The sequence below is a fragment of the Cydia strobilella genome, chromosome 1 (genome assembly GCF_947568885.1).
Source record: "Cydia strobilella chromosome 1, ilCydStro3.1, whole genome shotgun sequence".
Classification (NCBI taxonomy): Eukaryota; Metazoa; Arthropoda; class Insecta; order Lepidoptera; family Tortricidae; genus Cydia; species Cydia strobilella.
In genome coordinates, this window is record NC_086041.1 from 3714031 (window position 1) to 3727404 (window position 13374).

A 13374-nucleotide genomic window follows, 5' to 3' on the forward strand; every position below is an offset into this window, starting at 1 on the left:
TGGCCAGATGTAGCTCAAAACCGGGAGGGAAGAGGAGGGGGGATTCCTTTGCCCAGGAGGACAGAATAGGCTCGCAATGATAATAAAAGTAAAAAAAACCTTAACTAATTTTAAAAACAGGAGACCGCCCCGATCGACTGGTATTAAAATTTCGTTGCTGAAACGTTCTAGCGCTACGCCGTAGCACGTAGCATTTTCTTCCTAGAGTATCACACATGTAGCGGATTCCTTCTACGATGTGCGTCATGGCAGCAATGTATATTATAGTGATATTGGCGCATTTTCTATAAAAAAGGGACCTTATTGTCGATGGCGCTTAAGCCGCACAGCGCCGCGCGGCATGGTATTTATATCGGAGCATCGTTAATAATGGCGTAAGCACCATCGACAATAAGGTCCCTTTTTATAGAAAATACCACAATTATTCGTGATTAGTTAGCGCTAAATGGGAAATGGGTTAATTTTATCGAATTTATCATCTATTTAAAATTTACCTATGGACATAATACTGTCTTCGGTTACCGCGATAGTTACTCATGAAATGAAACTATGAATACGGATTATATCGCGTATATTGAACGCTGTAAAGGGTTCGAAACGTCAGGATGTATTATAAATTCAATATACGCGATATAATCCGTTTTCATAGTTTTATTTCATGTTACCTATGGAAAGTAAAATTTAGCATGTTTTTGTTTTAAATACTTACTTACTTCTTAAGTCTGTATAAGTCTGTTTTTTTTTTATTTGTTTTCAATTACACCTATCAAAGTACTCGGTAATTACAATTGTACCTACTTAAGTTATGCATTTTAACATTATAAAAATTACACAAAGTATAGTATGTATGTATAATAATTACAGTTTTTAAACTTTTATTTGTTTTATTTAGTTCAGCGACACAGAGAGTGAGCCGTGTCAAACATGCCATGTCGCGGACAAGAGTTACGACATAAGTGCTTTCAGGTAATGTCACCCAGGTAGCAAAGTGACGTCAGCGACGTCATAATGACTATTAATAAATGCTGTTAGGGAAGCGTGTGTCATCACATCCTGTGCAGTGCTTTTTAAAATTTTACTTGTTTTATTTAGGTACTTACATCACAATATAACATCCTGTATACACAGATATCTATGACCTACATTCATATTCGCCTCCCAGGATATTACGACAGGTATATTGAAGAATATGTAGGTTTTTTATTTATCAGGGAACCTTTTACAAAAATTTACCTCTGCGGGTACCTCTAGACCTACCCTATCCCTATATAGGTACAGGTATAAAGGCTATAAGCTTATAGCCTAATTTAAGTACCTATTTGTCGTCAAATGGGTTTACGTTTTTTTTAAATATAATTATTAGGACTATTTTAATTTCTTTTACGCGCTCTAAGGCTTTGGCTTTGATATTTTTTTATCACGGCATTAGAATAGGACAAAAATTTAAAGAGCAAGTTTGGGAACAAATCAAATTATTTTATTAAATATTTTGATTTGTGTTTTTTTAAGTAGTCACACTACTATATATAAATTAAAAACTGTAATAGATGTCATATATTAAATAAAAAGTGACGAAGCCCTCCAGTGGTGAAGGCCGGATTCGAACCGGCGTCTTTAGCTATCGCGGCTGACGCCATGAACCCCTAGGGCACCCTGCCGCGGCAAAAATTTAAAGTTAAGTGATTTCCCTGGAATCGTGGCTATTTTTTTTTAACGGAGGAGATCTCAACTTCGCGACTATTACGTATTCACTTGGTTAAAACAATGGCGCCCTACTCGCGCACTATCTCGGTGAATGAAATATTTTTTGTAGCCCGGTGGGCTCCAAGACCATTTCACGCCAATTCGTCATGCCATCGACCGCAAACTGTTGCACAACGCCATTTCATTGCCAATGTCTTTGTCACACAACCTCGCTATGATAAGCAAATTGTTACATGGCTACTAGAAAGGTGCGGTAGTCCTACCTTTGTCTCTAATAATATAAATATTGAGCAATAGGCTTATCAAATTATTACAGCACAGGTCACTGCAGCGAGCACATCTCAACCATGGCGAAGGCTTTGTGTGTTCTACTGGTGGTCGCGGCGGCGTCGGCGGTCCACGTGTCCTACGTGGCTCCGGTGGCCAGCGGGTACATCTACAGAAGCGACAACGGAGGCCCCGCGAGCCTCATCCAACTAGGAGCGCAGCAGTACCACCAGCCCGCGGCATTCGCGCCGCCTCTCCCTGTAGCGCAACCTCTGACCCTACCTCTACCTGAGCCTGAGGTCTACGAACTGCCAGCAACTCCTCTAACTTTCCACGGCGAAGCTGAACCCCTCGCTACGCATATCGCTGAACAAGATGACGACGAAGATGATGATGATGACGAGGAGGATCACACGGATCCGGAACTGTACGGAGATTTAATCGAAGTCGGACATGGACACGGTCACGCTTACGAAAAGGGAGCGGGCAGCGACTACGGCGAAGAACATCACGCCGCTCATGGCGAGAAGGGCAGCAAGGGCTACAGCTCCAAAGACCACCACGCTTCAGGCGAAGCTGGACACTACGGCAAGGAACATAAGGAAGGCCATTACGGCGAATCTGAAGGAGAAAAAGCTGCCCACCACGACGAAGCTGATGTCCACGGAAAGCACCACGAAGCCGGCTCTAGCTACAAAGGAGGCGATCACGGACATAAGAAGCACTTCAGCAAGGGCGAGGACGTGACCGGCTACCACAAGGTGTTCCACAAGGACGAGTTCAAGAAGGACCACGATTTCTACGACGTCGCCGACAACAGCGGCCACTTCAACAAATACGGCAACGAGAAGGGCCATCAGGGGTCTGAGGAAGGCGGCCATAAGGAAGGTGGATCCCACGACTCTGGTTCTGATAAGGGTGAGTTTGGCAAAGCGGGCTTCCACGCTAAAGGGCATCACGATGAAAGCGACGACAGCCATTCCGCTGAGGAGGGTAAGGAGAGTCACTACAATCACAGCACAGAGCACGGCAAGAAAGGCAGCAGCGAAGATGGGAAAGAGTACCACTTCGAAGATGATGATGATGATGATGACGAGGAGGACGACGAATAAACAATGAAACTGATAATGTGTAAATATTTGTTAACTAATTGTCCGTTTAAATTGTTAATATGTTTGTACGAAACGAATGATGTTGTAAATATTTTTGTAACGCTGATATATATAAACAATTGAAAACTTAATGTTTGTGCACTTATTTCTTCTGGTCCCCAATACCTATCGACCCTATCGAAAATGGGGGGTATCAATACCGATCCTGAATTAAAGCCTGACCAAGAATATATGATCATTGTCAAGAGGGCGCTGTTATTTTCATGTATAGGGTGACAGTTCAGTATAGTATGAAAATATTAGTTCCAGTGAAATTCCGCAACATGGCGCGTGATCATATATTCCTGGTCAGGCTTTAATTGTATTTGCTTGTTGTGACTACTATTGATTATGAAATTAGTAATTTTTTATAGTCGGTTAGATTCCCAGGCGATACAAGCTAATAAAAAGAACTGTCATTTCCTATAAGTAAAATGAGCTATGAGGTTTTTAGGTACTTTCCCTCCAGGGCCCATTAATTTCTTCCATCCTGTATATCCTAAAATCTACTCGTACGATACATAAAATATCCTTAAAATTTCGCTGAACAATACTTAATGCCAGTAATTCAAAGTACCTACCTTATGGATATTTAGTTTTCCCCTCACTAGCTCGGAAAGCCGTCTTTTATACTTTAAAACAAGCGGGGAAAAACGCATTTTATCCACCAGTGGGGAAAGTAATTTGACCTTGGATGGAGCGTGTTTAAGTAGCTTGACAGATAACAAAACGTAAAACGCTCATAATAATGGTTCGTTTGATATTAATTATCATTTAATAAATGGTTTGAGAATCTAATAAAAAATACCAGATTTAGCTTTATTTAATGATTTTAAGTCATAAACCTTAAAATTCCATAATAAACGTTTGTTTTTTAATAATTATGTTAAATATAATTCTGAACGCACAAGTTAAGTCGATGCAATTTTAAAACGCATCATTGACATTTCATACGTCAGAAATGTCAATATTGTCAACAAAAATTTTACTTAAAAACTTCTCAAGTAAAAGTACAGAACTTCCAGTTTTTTGTTATAATATCGTAAAAAAATTAGTGATTCCAGTGATGAAGATGATCTAAAGCCTATGGATGTTGCACTTTCCTCGCTATAGTGAGGGGAAAAGTTTTGTGTTACACACGGGTGCAAATGTATTTTACTTCTCGTGTATTAAAACACTCGCTACGCTTGGGATTCTATTTTAGAACCACTCGCTTCGCTCGTGGTTCCACTATAGAATCCTTTCGCTTGCTCGTGTTTCAATTCCACACTCGCGGGTAAAATACAACTTTGCACCCTTGTATAACAAATAACTATTTATTAACCATAGACTAAACCTACACAAATGTATTCATCACATACTCCATTTCCTACACTATAGGTTAAAATTTTACTAGCAGATTTTGGATTTTTCATTGCGTGAAAATTATCTTATAATAATAGGTGTAGTATGAAAAACCGGTCAAGTGCGAGTCGGACTCGCGCACCGAGGTTTCCGTACTTTTTTTTTTTTTAATATTCGAGTTGATTGAATGAAAGGTAAATTGCGGTTTACGACTTATGACGTATTAAAAAAAAACTACTTACTAGATCTCGTTCAAACCAATTTTCGGTGGAAGTTTGCATGGTAATGTCCAATATATATATTTTTTTTTAGTTTTATCATTCTCTTATTTTAGAAGTTACAGGGGGGCTGGGGACACACACATTTTACCACTTTGGAAGTGTCTCTCGCGCAAACTATTCAGTTTAGAAAAAAATGATATTAGAAACCTCAATATAATTTTTGAAGACCTACCTATCCATAGATACCCCACACGAATGGGATTGATGAAAAAAATTTTTTTTGAGTTTTAGTTCTAAGTATGGGGAACCCCCAAAATATATTGTTTTTTTTTTCTATTTATGTGTGAAAATCCTAATGCGGTTCACAGAATACATCTACTTACCAAGTTTCAACAGTATAGTTCTTATAGTTTCGGAAATAAGTGGCTGTGACATGCGGACGGACAGACAGACAGACATGACGAATCTATAAGGGTTCCGTTTTTTTGCCTTTTGGCTACGGAACCCTAAAAATGGTTAGTATAATTTAAAAACTGTAAACTGTGTGTAGTATAATTTGTCAAAGGACTGTCTCATTTCAAACATAGACAGAGAGAATCATACATCTTTCTAGCACCCAAAAGAAAAGGATGAGTATAGTTTTTTTGGTCCTTATTTACTGACAATTTGGTTTGACCAACTATACTTACTTATAGAATTCCAGCTGCCCGCGTCTTCGTCTGCGTCGGATGATGATGATGTGATGAGTGATGATGAGTGATTTTTACAATAAATGTCTTTTCTTTCTTTCTTTCTTCTTTCTTGATAATATTTATTTGTTTTACATGGGGGCAAAGTTGTTGTTTAACCACTAGTGCTACTTCTGATGCACGAGCAAGCGAAAGATTCCAAAATTGAACGAGCGGAGCGAGTGGTTCGACAAGTGGAATCATGAGCGTTGCGAGGGTTTCGAGGCACGAAGGTTAAACAAATTTTGCCACCGAGTGAAACACAAAATTTTTCACCACACCAATGCGAGGAAAATTCTTACCGTAAAATATCAAATCCAAATGTACGATATTAAATATGTATCATTCAAAATCATCATTTAAATGTCAATTCTACCAGCATACATAAGAAAACAACTCAAAATGAGACAGACTTTGCCTCACATGTGAATAAAATGCAACTTTCTTATCTATTTTTGAACAATCAAGAAAGCATTTACCAGCTGGCGTGGTGAAAAAACTAATCTATGCAGTGTATTAAATTAAGCGTGAAGTGGTAACAGACAGACAGACTGTGTTACTTTTCGTATAATATTAGGGACTAGCTTTTGCCCGCGACTTCGTCTGCGTGGAATCAGTAACAGCAGCTAGAGTAAGTTTAGCGCCTGGATCATTTGAATGGATTTGAGCATGTTTAATTGCTGAACATCAATTATCAGGCAATTCATTAACTCTCTCAATTTCAACCCCCTTTTCACTCTCTTTAGGGATGATTTCTAACGTAAAAACTGTCCTATGTCCTTCCCGGGGACTCCAACTATCTCTATGCCAAATTTAAACTAAATCATCCGCATCAAAATCTGTTGCGTAGTACATAGGGACAAACATACATCCAGACAGCACGGTACGCTTATCACCATGCCTGTCACGTTCTAACAAGTATGTGAGTGCGAAAGTGACGGACTTAGTGATAGGGGAAACCATGCTGCGCGGGCGGAAACGACTTTGTCTTATACTATGTAGTGATAGTATGTAGTATGGATGATGCCAGAGCTGCCAATGATTGGTAGGTAATAATGATTTTTTTGCAAAATCAGTAATCCGTTATCATAAAATGACAAGGTATCTAATCTCATCTTTATTGCGCCCGTAATTAGTTTTAAAAATCAAATTAAAGCTAGAATTCTAAATTAGGAAACGCGTACGGAGCAGTTTTGGTTGAGTGAAGAAATAGAAAAAATAGTATTTCTATAGTTTCTATTAATTTTAGGGTTCTTTTAGAAATTCCATCCGGATATAATGTGTAAGATTGTATGTAGGCTATAGAGTTAGACCAAGTCATATGGCCGATGGCCAAGCTGAGGGGTAGAGGGGGGGGGGGGCAGCTGGCCTCCTTGGCGACGCCCATGATAATACCTACTAGGACTAGGTATGTAGGTCCTAGTATGTGTTTATGGTTGCGGTGTCCTATAATGAGTTGCTTCCCCGATGGCTGTTCAAGTTTCGTACGCCATATCAAAACTCACGCTTGGAATTAGCTAGGATCGCCGTTGCCGATCACGGTATGGATAGCTATAGCTATACCTATGTAGGATGCGTGGATTGGAATGTAAGGACTGAAAGAGTGAGTGAGAGAACGAACTGCAGAATGAACGATGAGTAAATGAGAGAGTGTGATGCTGAGTGTTAGTGCGTGCGAAAGAGATGGCAAAACGCCATCGGCAGATTTTAAAAATGGTAACTGGATACGAGAGATTGGATTTCGGACGTTACGATGTGACACTGCAATTTCATGTTTTATTTCAAAAATATAAGTTTTATTAATTATTTTGAGTTGTTTGAGTTCGCCCGACCCACAGTTTTGGTGTCAGATGTGGGAACGGCTCAAAATTAAGTAGAAGACGAAATACGACGCAAAGATGATGAGTTGAAGACGTGACCTTGACGAAGACGCTACCAGAAAACGAAGGATTTTCCTATTGAAGACAATATACGACGACTACAACGACGATTACGAACGACGAACGACGACGACGATGTCACCAAGAAAAAACCGACGACGACAAGACGACGATGACCTCGCGGCAAATACGTGGCATGGCGCCGGCAACGGTATGTTACATCTCACCGAAGGCCTCATACCTAAGTTTACCGGTCAGGACAAGACCTACCCAGCGGCTAGGTGGGTCCAGGACGTTGAAGACAGTACGGAGCTTTGTGGTTGGACCCCATTACAGCAGTTGCTGATGGCAAGACGTTCGTTGGCGGGAACGGCATTGCTATGGTTCCGGGCGGAGCGAATATACAAGACTTGGGATGAATTTAAAGCTGCAGTTCTTAAGGAGTTTCCAGACAATATTGATACTAAGACGATACACGAGTTGATGAGCTCCAGGTGTAAGAAACCGAGCGAGTCCTGCCTGGAATACTTGTTCACAATGAAAGAATTGGGAAAACGCGGCAAGATGCCCGACTACGTAGCAATAAAGTACATCGTGGAGGGAATAAAAGATCAAGAAGTTAATAAAATCATGTTGTACGGCGTGAGTACCTACAGTGAGTTAAAAGAGAAGATTAAAATATACGAACAACTAAAAGAAAATATGTCTGGTTCGAGCAAAGAAAAAGAAGCTAAGTCGAGGCACGTAGATCACGAGAAGTCAAACAGGCGGCTGGCGTTTACAAGATGTTTTAGCTGTGGAGAAATGAGTCATTCATCGGCTGAGTGTCCGCATAAAGACAAGGGTTTAAAATGTTTCCGGTGCAACTCTTTTGGGCATATTTCATCACAGTGCAAAACGCCACCAGCTACAACTTCACGCGGCAAGGACGACGGAAACGCAGCGGCGAGTAGCAGTGAAGTTGGCAACACGAAAAAACTTCACTCGAGTAACGCCGGTGGCGCCGCCAGCGGTGGGAAAAAGAGTTTCATGTGTCACGCGAATGTCACGAACTTCACTTCGGACGGCGGCAATGACGTAAGCTGCGCCGACACTCGTACTGCAACGACGAATAATAATTATCAGTGTTTGACAACTGTTATGACGACTGCGAGACCAAACATGATTAATAACAAGCCGTTGAAGCAAATCTCCGTGTGCGGAAAGAACGAAATCGCGTTGATTGATTCCGGTAGTGACGTAAATCTTCTGACGGTCGAGTGCTACAGTGAATTAAGTGCGCGGGAGCTTGTAGAATGCGATCCCGATGATAACATAACTGGACTTGGCGGTGGTGTGAAATGTTATGGACAAGTTAAGTTAAAGTTGTTAATTGACGGATATTGGTACAACGACATGAAGTTTTTTGTTATTAGCAAAGATAATATACCAGTTCATTTGTTTAGAATGATTATCGGGCAAGAATTACTGAAACATTGTACGACAGTGTTGGAAGACGGCTTTGTTTTGATTATACCGCGTATTCGCTGGGTGTATACCATATGTGTGGATGACCCTTCTGTTATAGGTAACGAGGTAAGCCCCGCGATACGGGAAAAGGTGAACAACATGGTACAGTCGTATGTTCCAAGGAAGACGAAAGAGGCTCCGATCAAGCTCAGGATCGTGCTCAAGGACGACATCCCTGTGGCTCAGCGGCCGAGGAGGTTGGCCCCAAGGGAGCAGCAGGAGGTAGACCAGCAGGTAGCTAAGTGGCTTGAAGACGGCATAGTACAGGTGAGTTATTCTGATTATGCAAGCCCTTTAGTATTAGTAAAAAAGAAAGATGGTAGTATAAGGGTGTGTGTAGACTACCGACGGCTCAACCAAAAGATTGTTAAAGACGAGTATCCTCTCCCGGTCATTGAAGACCATATTGACAGACTTGCAAATGCCAAAGTGTTTAGTACTTTAGACTTAAAGAATGGCTATTTTCATTTGCCTGTGGAAGAAGAATCCGTCAAATACACTTCATTTGTGTCCATGACGGGCCAGTTCGAGTTCCTTCGGGCCCCTTTTGGGCTTTCAGTCTGCCCAAAGGTGTTCACCAGATTTATCACAGCAATTTTCAGGGACCTGATTGCTAGGGGTACTATCCTTATCTTTATTGATGATATTATCATTCCCGCAGAAAATGAAGACGACGCTGTGATCAGGCTGGCAGAAGTATTGGAGGTGGCAGCTGAGTATGGGCTGGACATAAATTGGAAGAAGTCACAACTGGTCCAAAGACAAGTCGAGTACCTGGGCCATGTTATCAAAGACGGACAGGTGTGGCCTTCACCAGAGAAAACGGACGCTGTTGCCAGATTCCCCGTGCCCACCAATACTAAGCAATTACAGAGTTTTATAGGACTAACATCTTATTTTCGAAAATATATACAGAATTTTGCTATGATTGCAAAACCACTGACGGACCTGTTACGACGAGAAAATAGTTATGAGTTTACTGATGAATGCCGAGCTGCTTTTGAAGAACTGAAGAGGAGACTGGTGAGTCAGCCAGTGCTTCGCATATTTAACCCCAGACTGCAGACTGAGATGCACACAGACGCCTCGATGGCAGCGATCTCTGCAATACTTTTACAAAAAGGAGAAGATGCAGAGCTGCATCCTGTGTATTACATGAGCAGAAAGACGACACCAGCAGAGAGCAGGTATACGAGCTATGAACTTGAAGGCTTGGCAATAATAGAAGGAGTAAGGAAATTTCGCTGTTACCTATATGGAAAACACTTTAAGATTGTCACAGACTGCAAAGCATTTCAAATGACATTAAATAAGAAAGATTTAGTAATGTCAACAAGAGTGGCAAGGTGGATACTACTGTTGCAAGAATATGATTTCGAGATTGAGCACAGAGCCGGAAGTAAAATGCAGCATGTGGATGCACTCAGCCGAAACCCATATGTGGCAGTATGTAATGGGCCGATTCATCAACGGCTAAAGACGTCACAAGAAAACGACGATGGGCTAAACGCGATCATAGAGGTGCTCAAGAAGGACACACAGTATCAGGACTACTACTTGGAAAATGGTTTGCTCTACAAAGGCGTACAGAAGCATCTCGTGGTACCAAAGACTATGGAAACCGAGATTATAAAGAGAGCACATGAGAATGGCCATTTTTCAAAAAAGAAAATGATTGAGCTTATCAGTAAGGATTATTACATCAAGAATTTAGAAAGAAAAATAGAAGAGTTTATAGTCACGTGCATACCATGTCTGTTGGCGGAAAAGAAGAGTGGAAAGCTAGAAGGATTCTTGTATCCAATTGATAAACAGGAGCTGCCACTAGATACTCTCCACATAGACCATATTGGTCCGATGACAGAGACCAAGAAGCTGTATAACCACATTTTGACAATCGTGGATGCATTTACCAAGTTTGTGTGGCTATTCCCAGTTAAGAGTACTACTGCTAAGGAAACAGTAGATAAGATGATGATATTTCAGCAATGTTTCGGAAACCCGACTAGAATCATTACTGATAGAGGCACCGCGTTTACTGGCTCTCAGTTCGAGGACTTCTGCAAAGACGAAGGTATTGACCATGTTAAGATTACTACTGGGGTACCTCGGAGCAATGGCCAGGTCGAACGGATTCACAAAGTGATGACCAGCGTTCTGACGAAGCTGTGTATTGAAGAACCGACACACTGGTACCGCCATGTAAGTAGAGTTCAGCGAGCCATCAACAGCACCCATCAGCGCAGCATTAATACTACGCCATTTGAGTTGCTAATTGGTACGAAAATGAAAATAAAGGAAGACTACGATATTTACGAACTGATAGAGCAAGAGAACAGAGATAGTTTTATGGCTATTAGAGAAGAAAATAGAAAGAAGGCTAAGGAGCAAATTTTAAAGATACAAGACGAAAATAGGAGGACCTACAATAAGCGAAGGAAGCCGAGTACACTATACACTGTGGGCGATAGAGTCGCTATTAAAAGGACCCAGTTTGGTGTTGGCATGAAGCTCAAACCTAAGTTCCTAGGTCCATATGAAGTTGTTGGATGTATGGGACGTGATCGCTACAAGGTGAAGAAACTGGACAGCACAGCCGAAGGTCCAGGGAACAGCACTACTTCCTGCGACAACATGAAGCCATGGCCTGGTGAGGAGTAAGTCAGGTAAGATTTTGATATTTTATGTCACCATAACAGAGGGCGCCACACGTGTTTTGCATGCCTATGCAGGGCGCTGTCACTATGTTTTCCTACCATGTTTCAGTAGTTTGATGATGTGCCCAATATTTCAAATATTTAAAGTGTAATGTGTGACTTTTATTTAAATATTTAACGTGTAACGTGTTCCTTAAACTTAAATGTTTAATGTGTAACTGTATTGCATAAAGCTATGTAAAAGATTAATAATGTTAAGAGAAAGCTTTTAACTTTTGTTTTGATACTGTATACTGATGTTGATGTATACCTAGTTTTTGTATGTTGTGACTCTGTGCCATACTATGTTAAATTTAAAATATGCTTAGAAGTAAAAGATTATATTACGTTACCTAATTGCTAAAATATGTGATATGCTATTCGATCTCACGGATGTATCTAGATTAGTATCACAATGGTTCCTATTGTTTCAAATTAAGTTGTAACTAGAGTAGAGACGGTGTTTGTATAGTCTGAGGCCAGACTAAAGAGTAGGACGGCCGATCTGTAGGATGCGTGGATTGGAATGTAAGGACTGAAAGAGTGAGTGAGAGAACGAACTGCAGAATGAACGATGAGTAAATGAGAGAGTGTGATGCTGAGTGTTAGTGCGTGCGAAAGAGATGGCAAAACGCCATCGGCAGATTTTAAAAATGGTAACTGGATACGAGAGATTGGATTTCGGACGTTACGATGTGACACTGCAATTTCATGTTTTATTTCAAAAATATAAGTTTTATTAATTATTTTGAGTTGTTTGAGTTCGCCCGACCCACACCTATATCCATAAGTTGATTTGTAGTACATACGGAACCGTTCTAGAGGCTTCTTCAAACTCCAACCTACCCCGAGAGCAGGCGTGTGCACGACCGTACAGAAATAATCACACGGAGCCTTGACCGATCCAAACCGCTGCATCCAATCGCCATATCGATTACGGCTCTAATCGTCCGCAACCAGAAGCCCATCTAACGAAAAAACCGTCCTTGGCTTAAAAACAGTATAAAACGACGCCTCCAACCATGTGTGTCAGTGTCGCAACCCAGTTCGATTGCGCAACACAAAAACGTAACAATGCGAAAATTTCTGCCATTGATATTAGTTTTTTGCTTCGCAGATTCGTCGCCGGTGAGTGTAGGCACTTTACGATTCGACAACCTTGACACTGACCTGGATGATTTGAAATACGAGGTGGAAGAGGAAGATTTGGACGACTACTCAAAGCTTCTTGATGACGCTGAGGATGAGAAAAAGAAAACAACAGGATATGAAAAGAACAATAAAGTTAGCAAAAGCGTTAAAGGGAAGAAGAAAGTCACTGATTTGAAAAAGTTTTTCAAAGGATTAGGAGCGGAAGATGAAGGATACTACGACGATGACGCTGCTTACGCCTTAGCTGAAGCGGCAGCCGCAGAAGCAGTTGGCGTTAAAGGAAAAGAAGACAGGACTTACAGAAAAGGAACCAAGACTCGAGGCTTTCACCGTGTCCATCATAAAGACGAGTACAAAAAAGACAAAGTGTTTTACGAAGATGATGAAACCAAGGGATCTATTAACAAAGTTGGTGCTAAAGGTCGCGGTTACAGTCTGAGCGGAGGCGCTGGTTTTAATAAAGGACATATCCACCATAAATTAAAGAAAGGAGTGTACGGGAAACGAGGGTATTCTGACAAGGGAACGTTTGAGAATGAATTTGAAGGTTATGGTGATTCTGAAGGCTTTGATACTAAGTATTCGTCCGATAGTTGATAGAGAGCACCACGGAGGAAGGTAGAACTTTTCCCACAGCCATTAGAATTCGCCGTCTCCATTTTACATTAAATTTAAGTATCTTAATTCCAATTACTTATATATGTGACCTGTGACGTTTATAC

The 13374-nt window shown here is 41.0% G+C and overlaps 2 protein-coding genes across 2 annotated transcripts; both read left to right on the forward strand.

The window, feature by feature from the left end:
* The first annotated feature begins 1738 nt into the window (after positions 1-1738).
* LOC134746780 (sarcoplasmic reticulum histidine-rich calcium-binding protein-like) lies at positions 1739-3214 on the forward strand. Its single transcript, XM_063681323.1, has one exon. It carries the CDS (start codon positions 2052-2054, stop codon positions 3081-3083), a length of 1032 nt encoding a protein of 343 aa, XP_063537393.1. The 5' UTR covers positions 1739-2051; the 3' UTR covers positions 3084-3214.
* A 9360-nt stretch (positions 3215-12574) lies between these two features.
* LOC134748160 (uncharacterized) lies at positions 12575-13249 on the forward strand. Its single transcript, XM_063682871.1, has one exon. It carries the CDS (start codon positions 12575-12577, stop codon positions 13247-13249), a length of 675 nt encoding a protein of 224 aa, XP_063538941.1.
* The last annotated feature ends 125 nt before the right edge of the window (positions 13250-13374 follow it).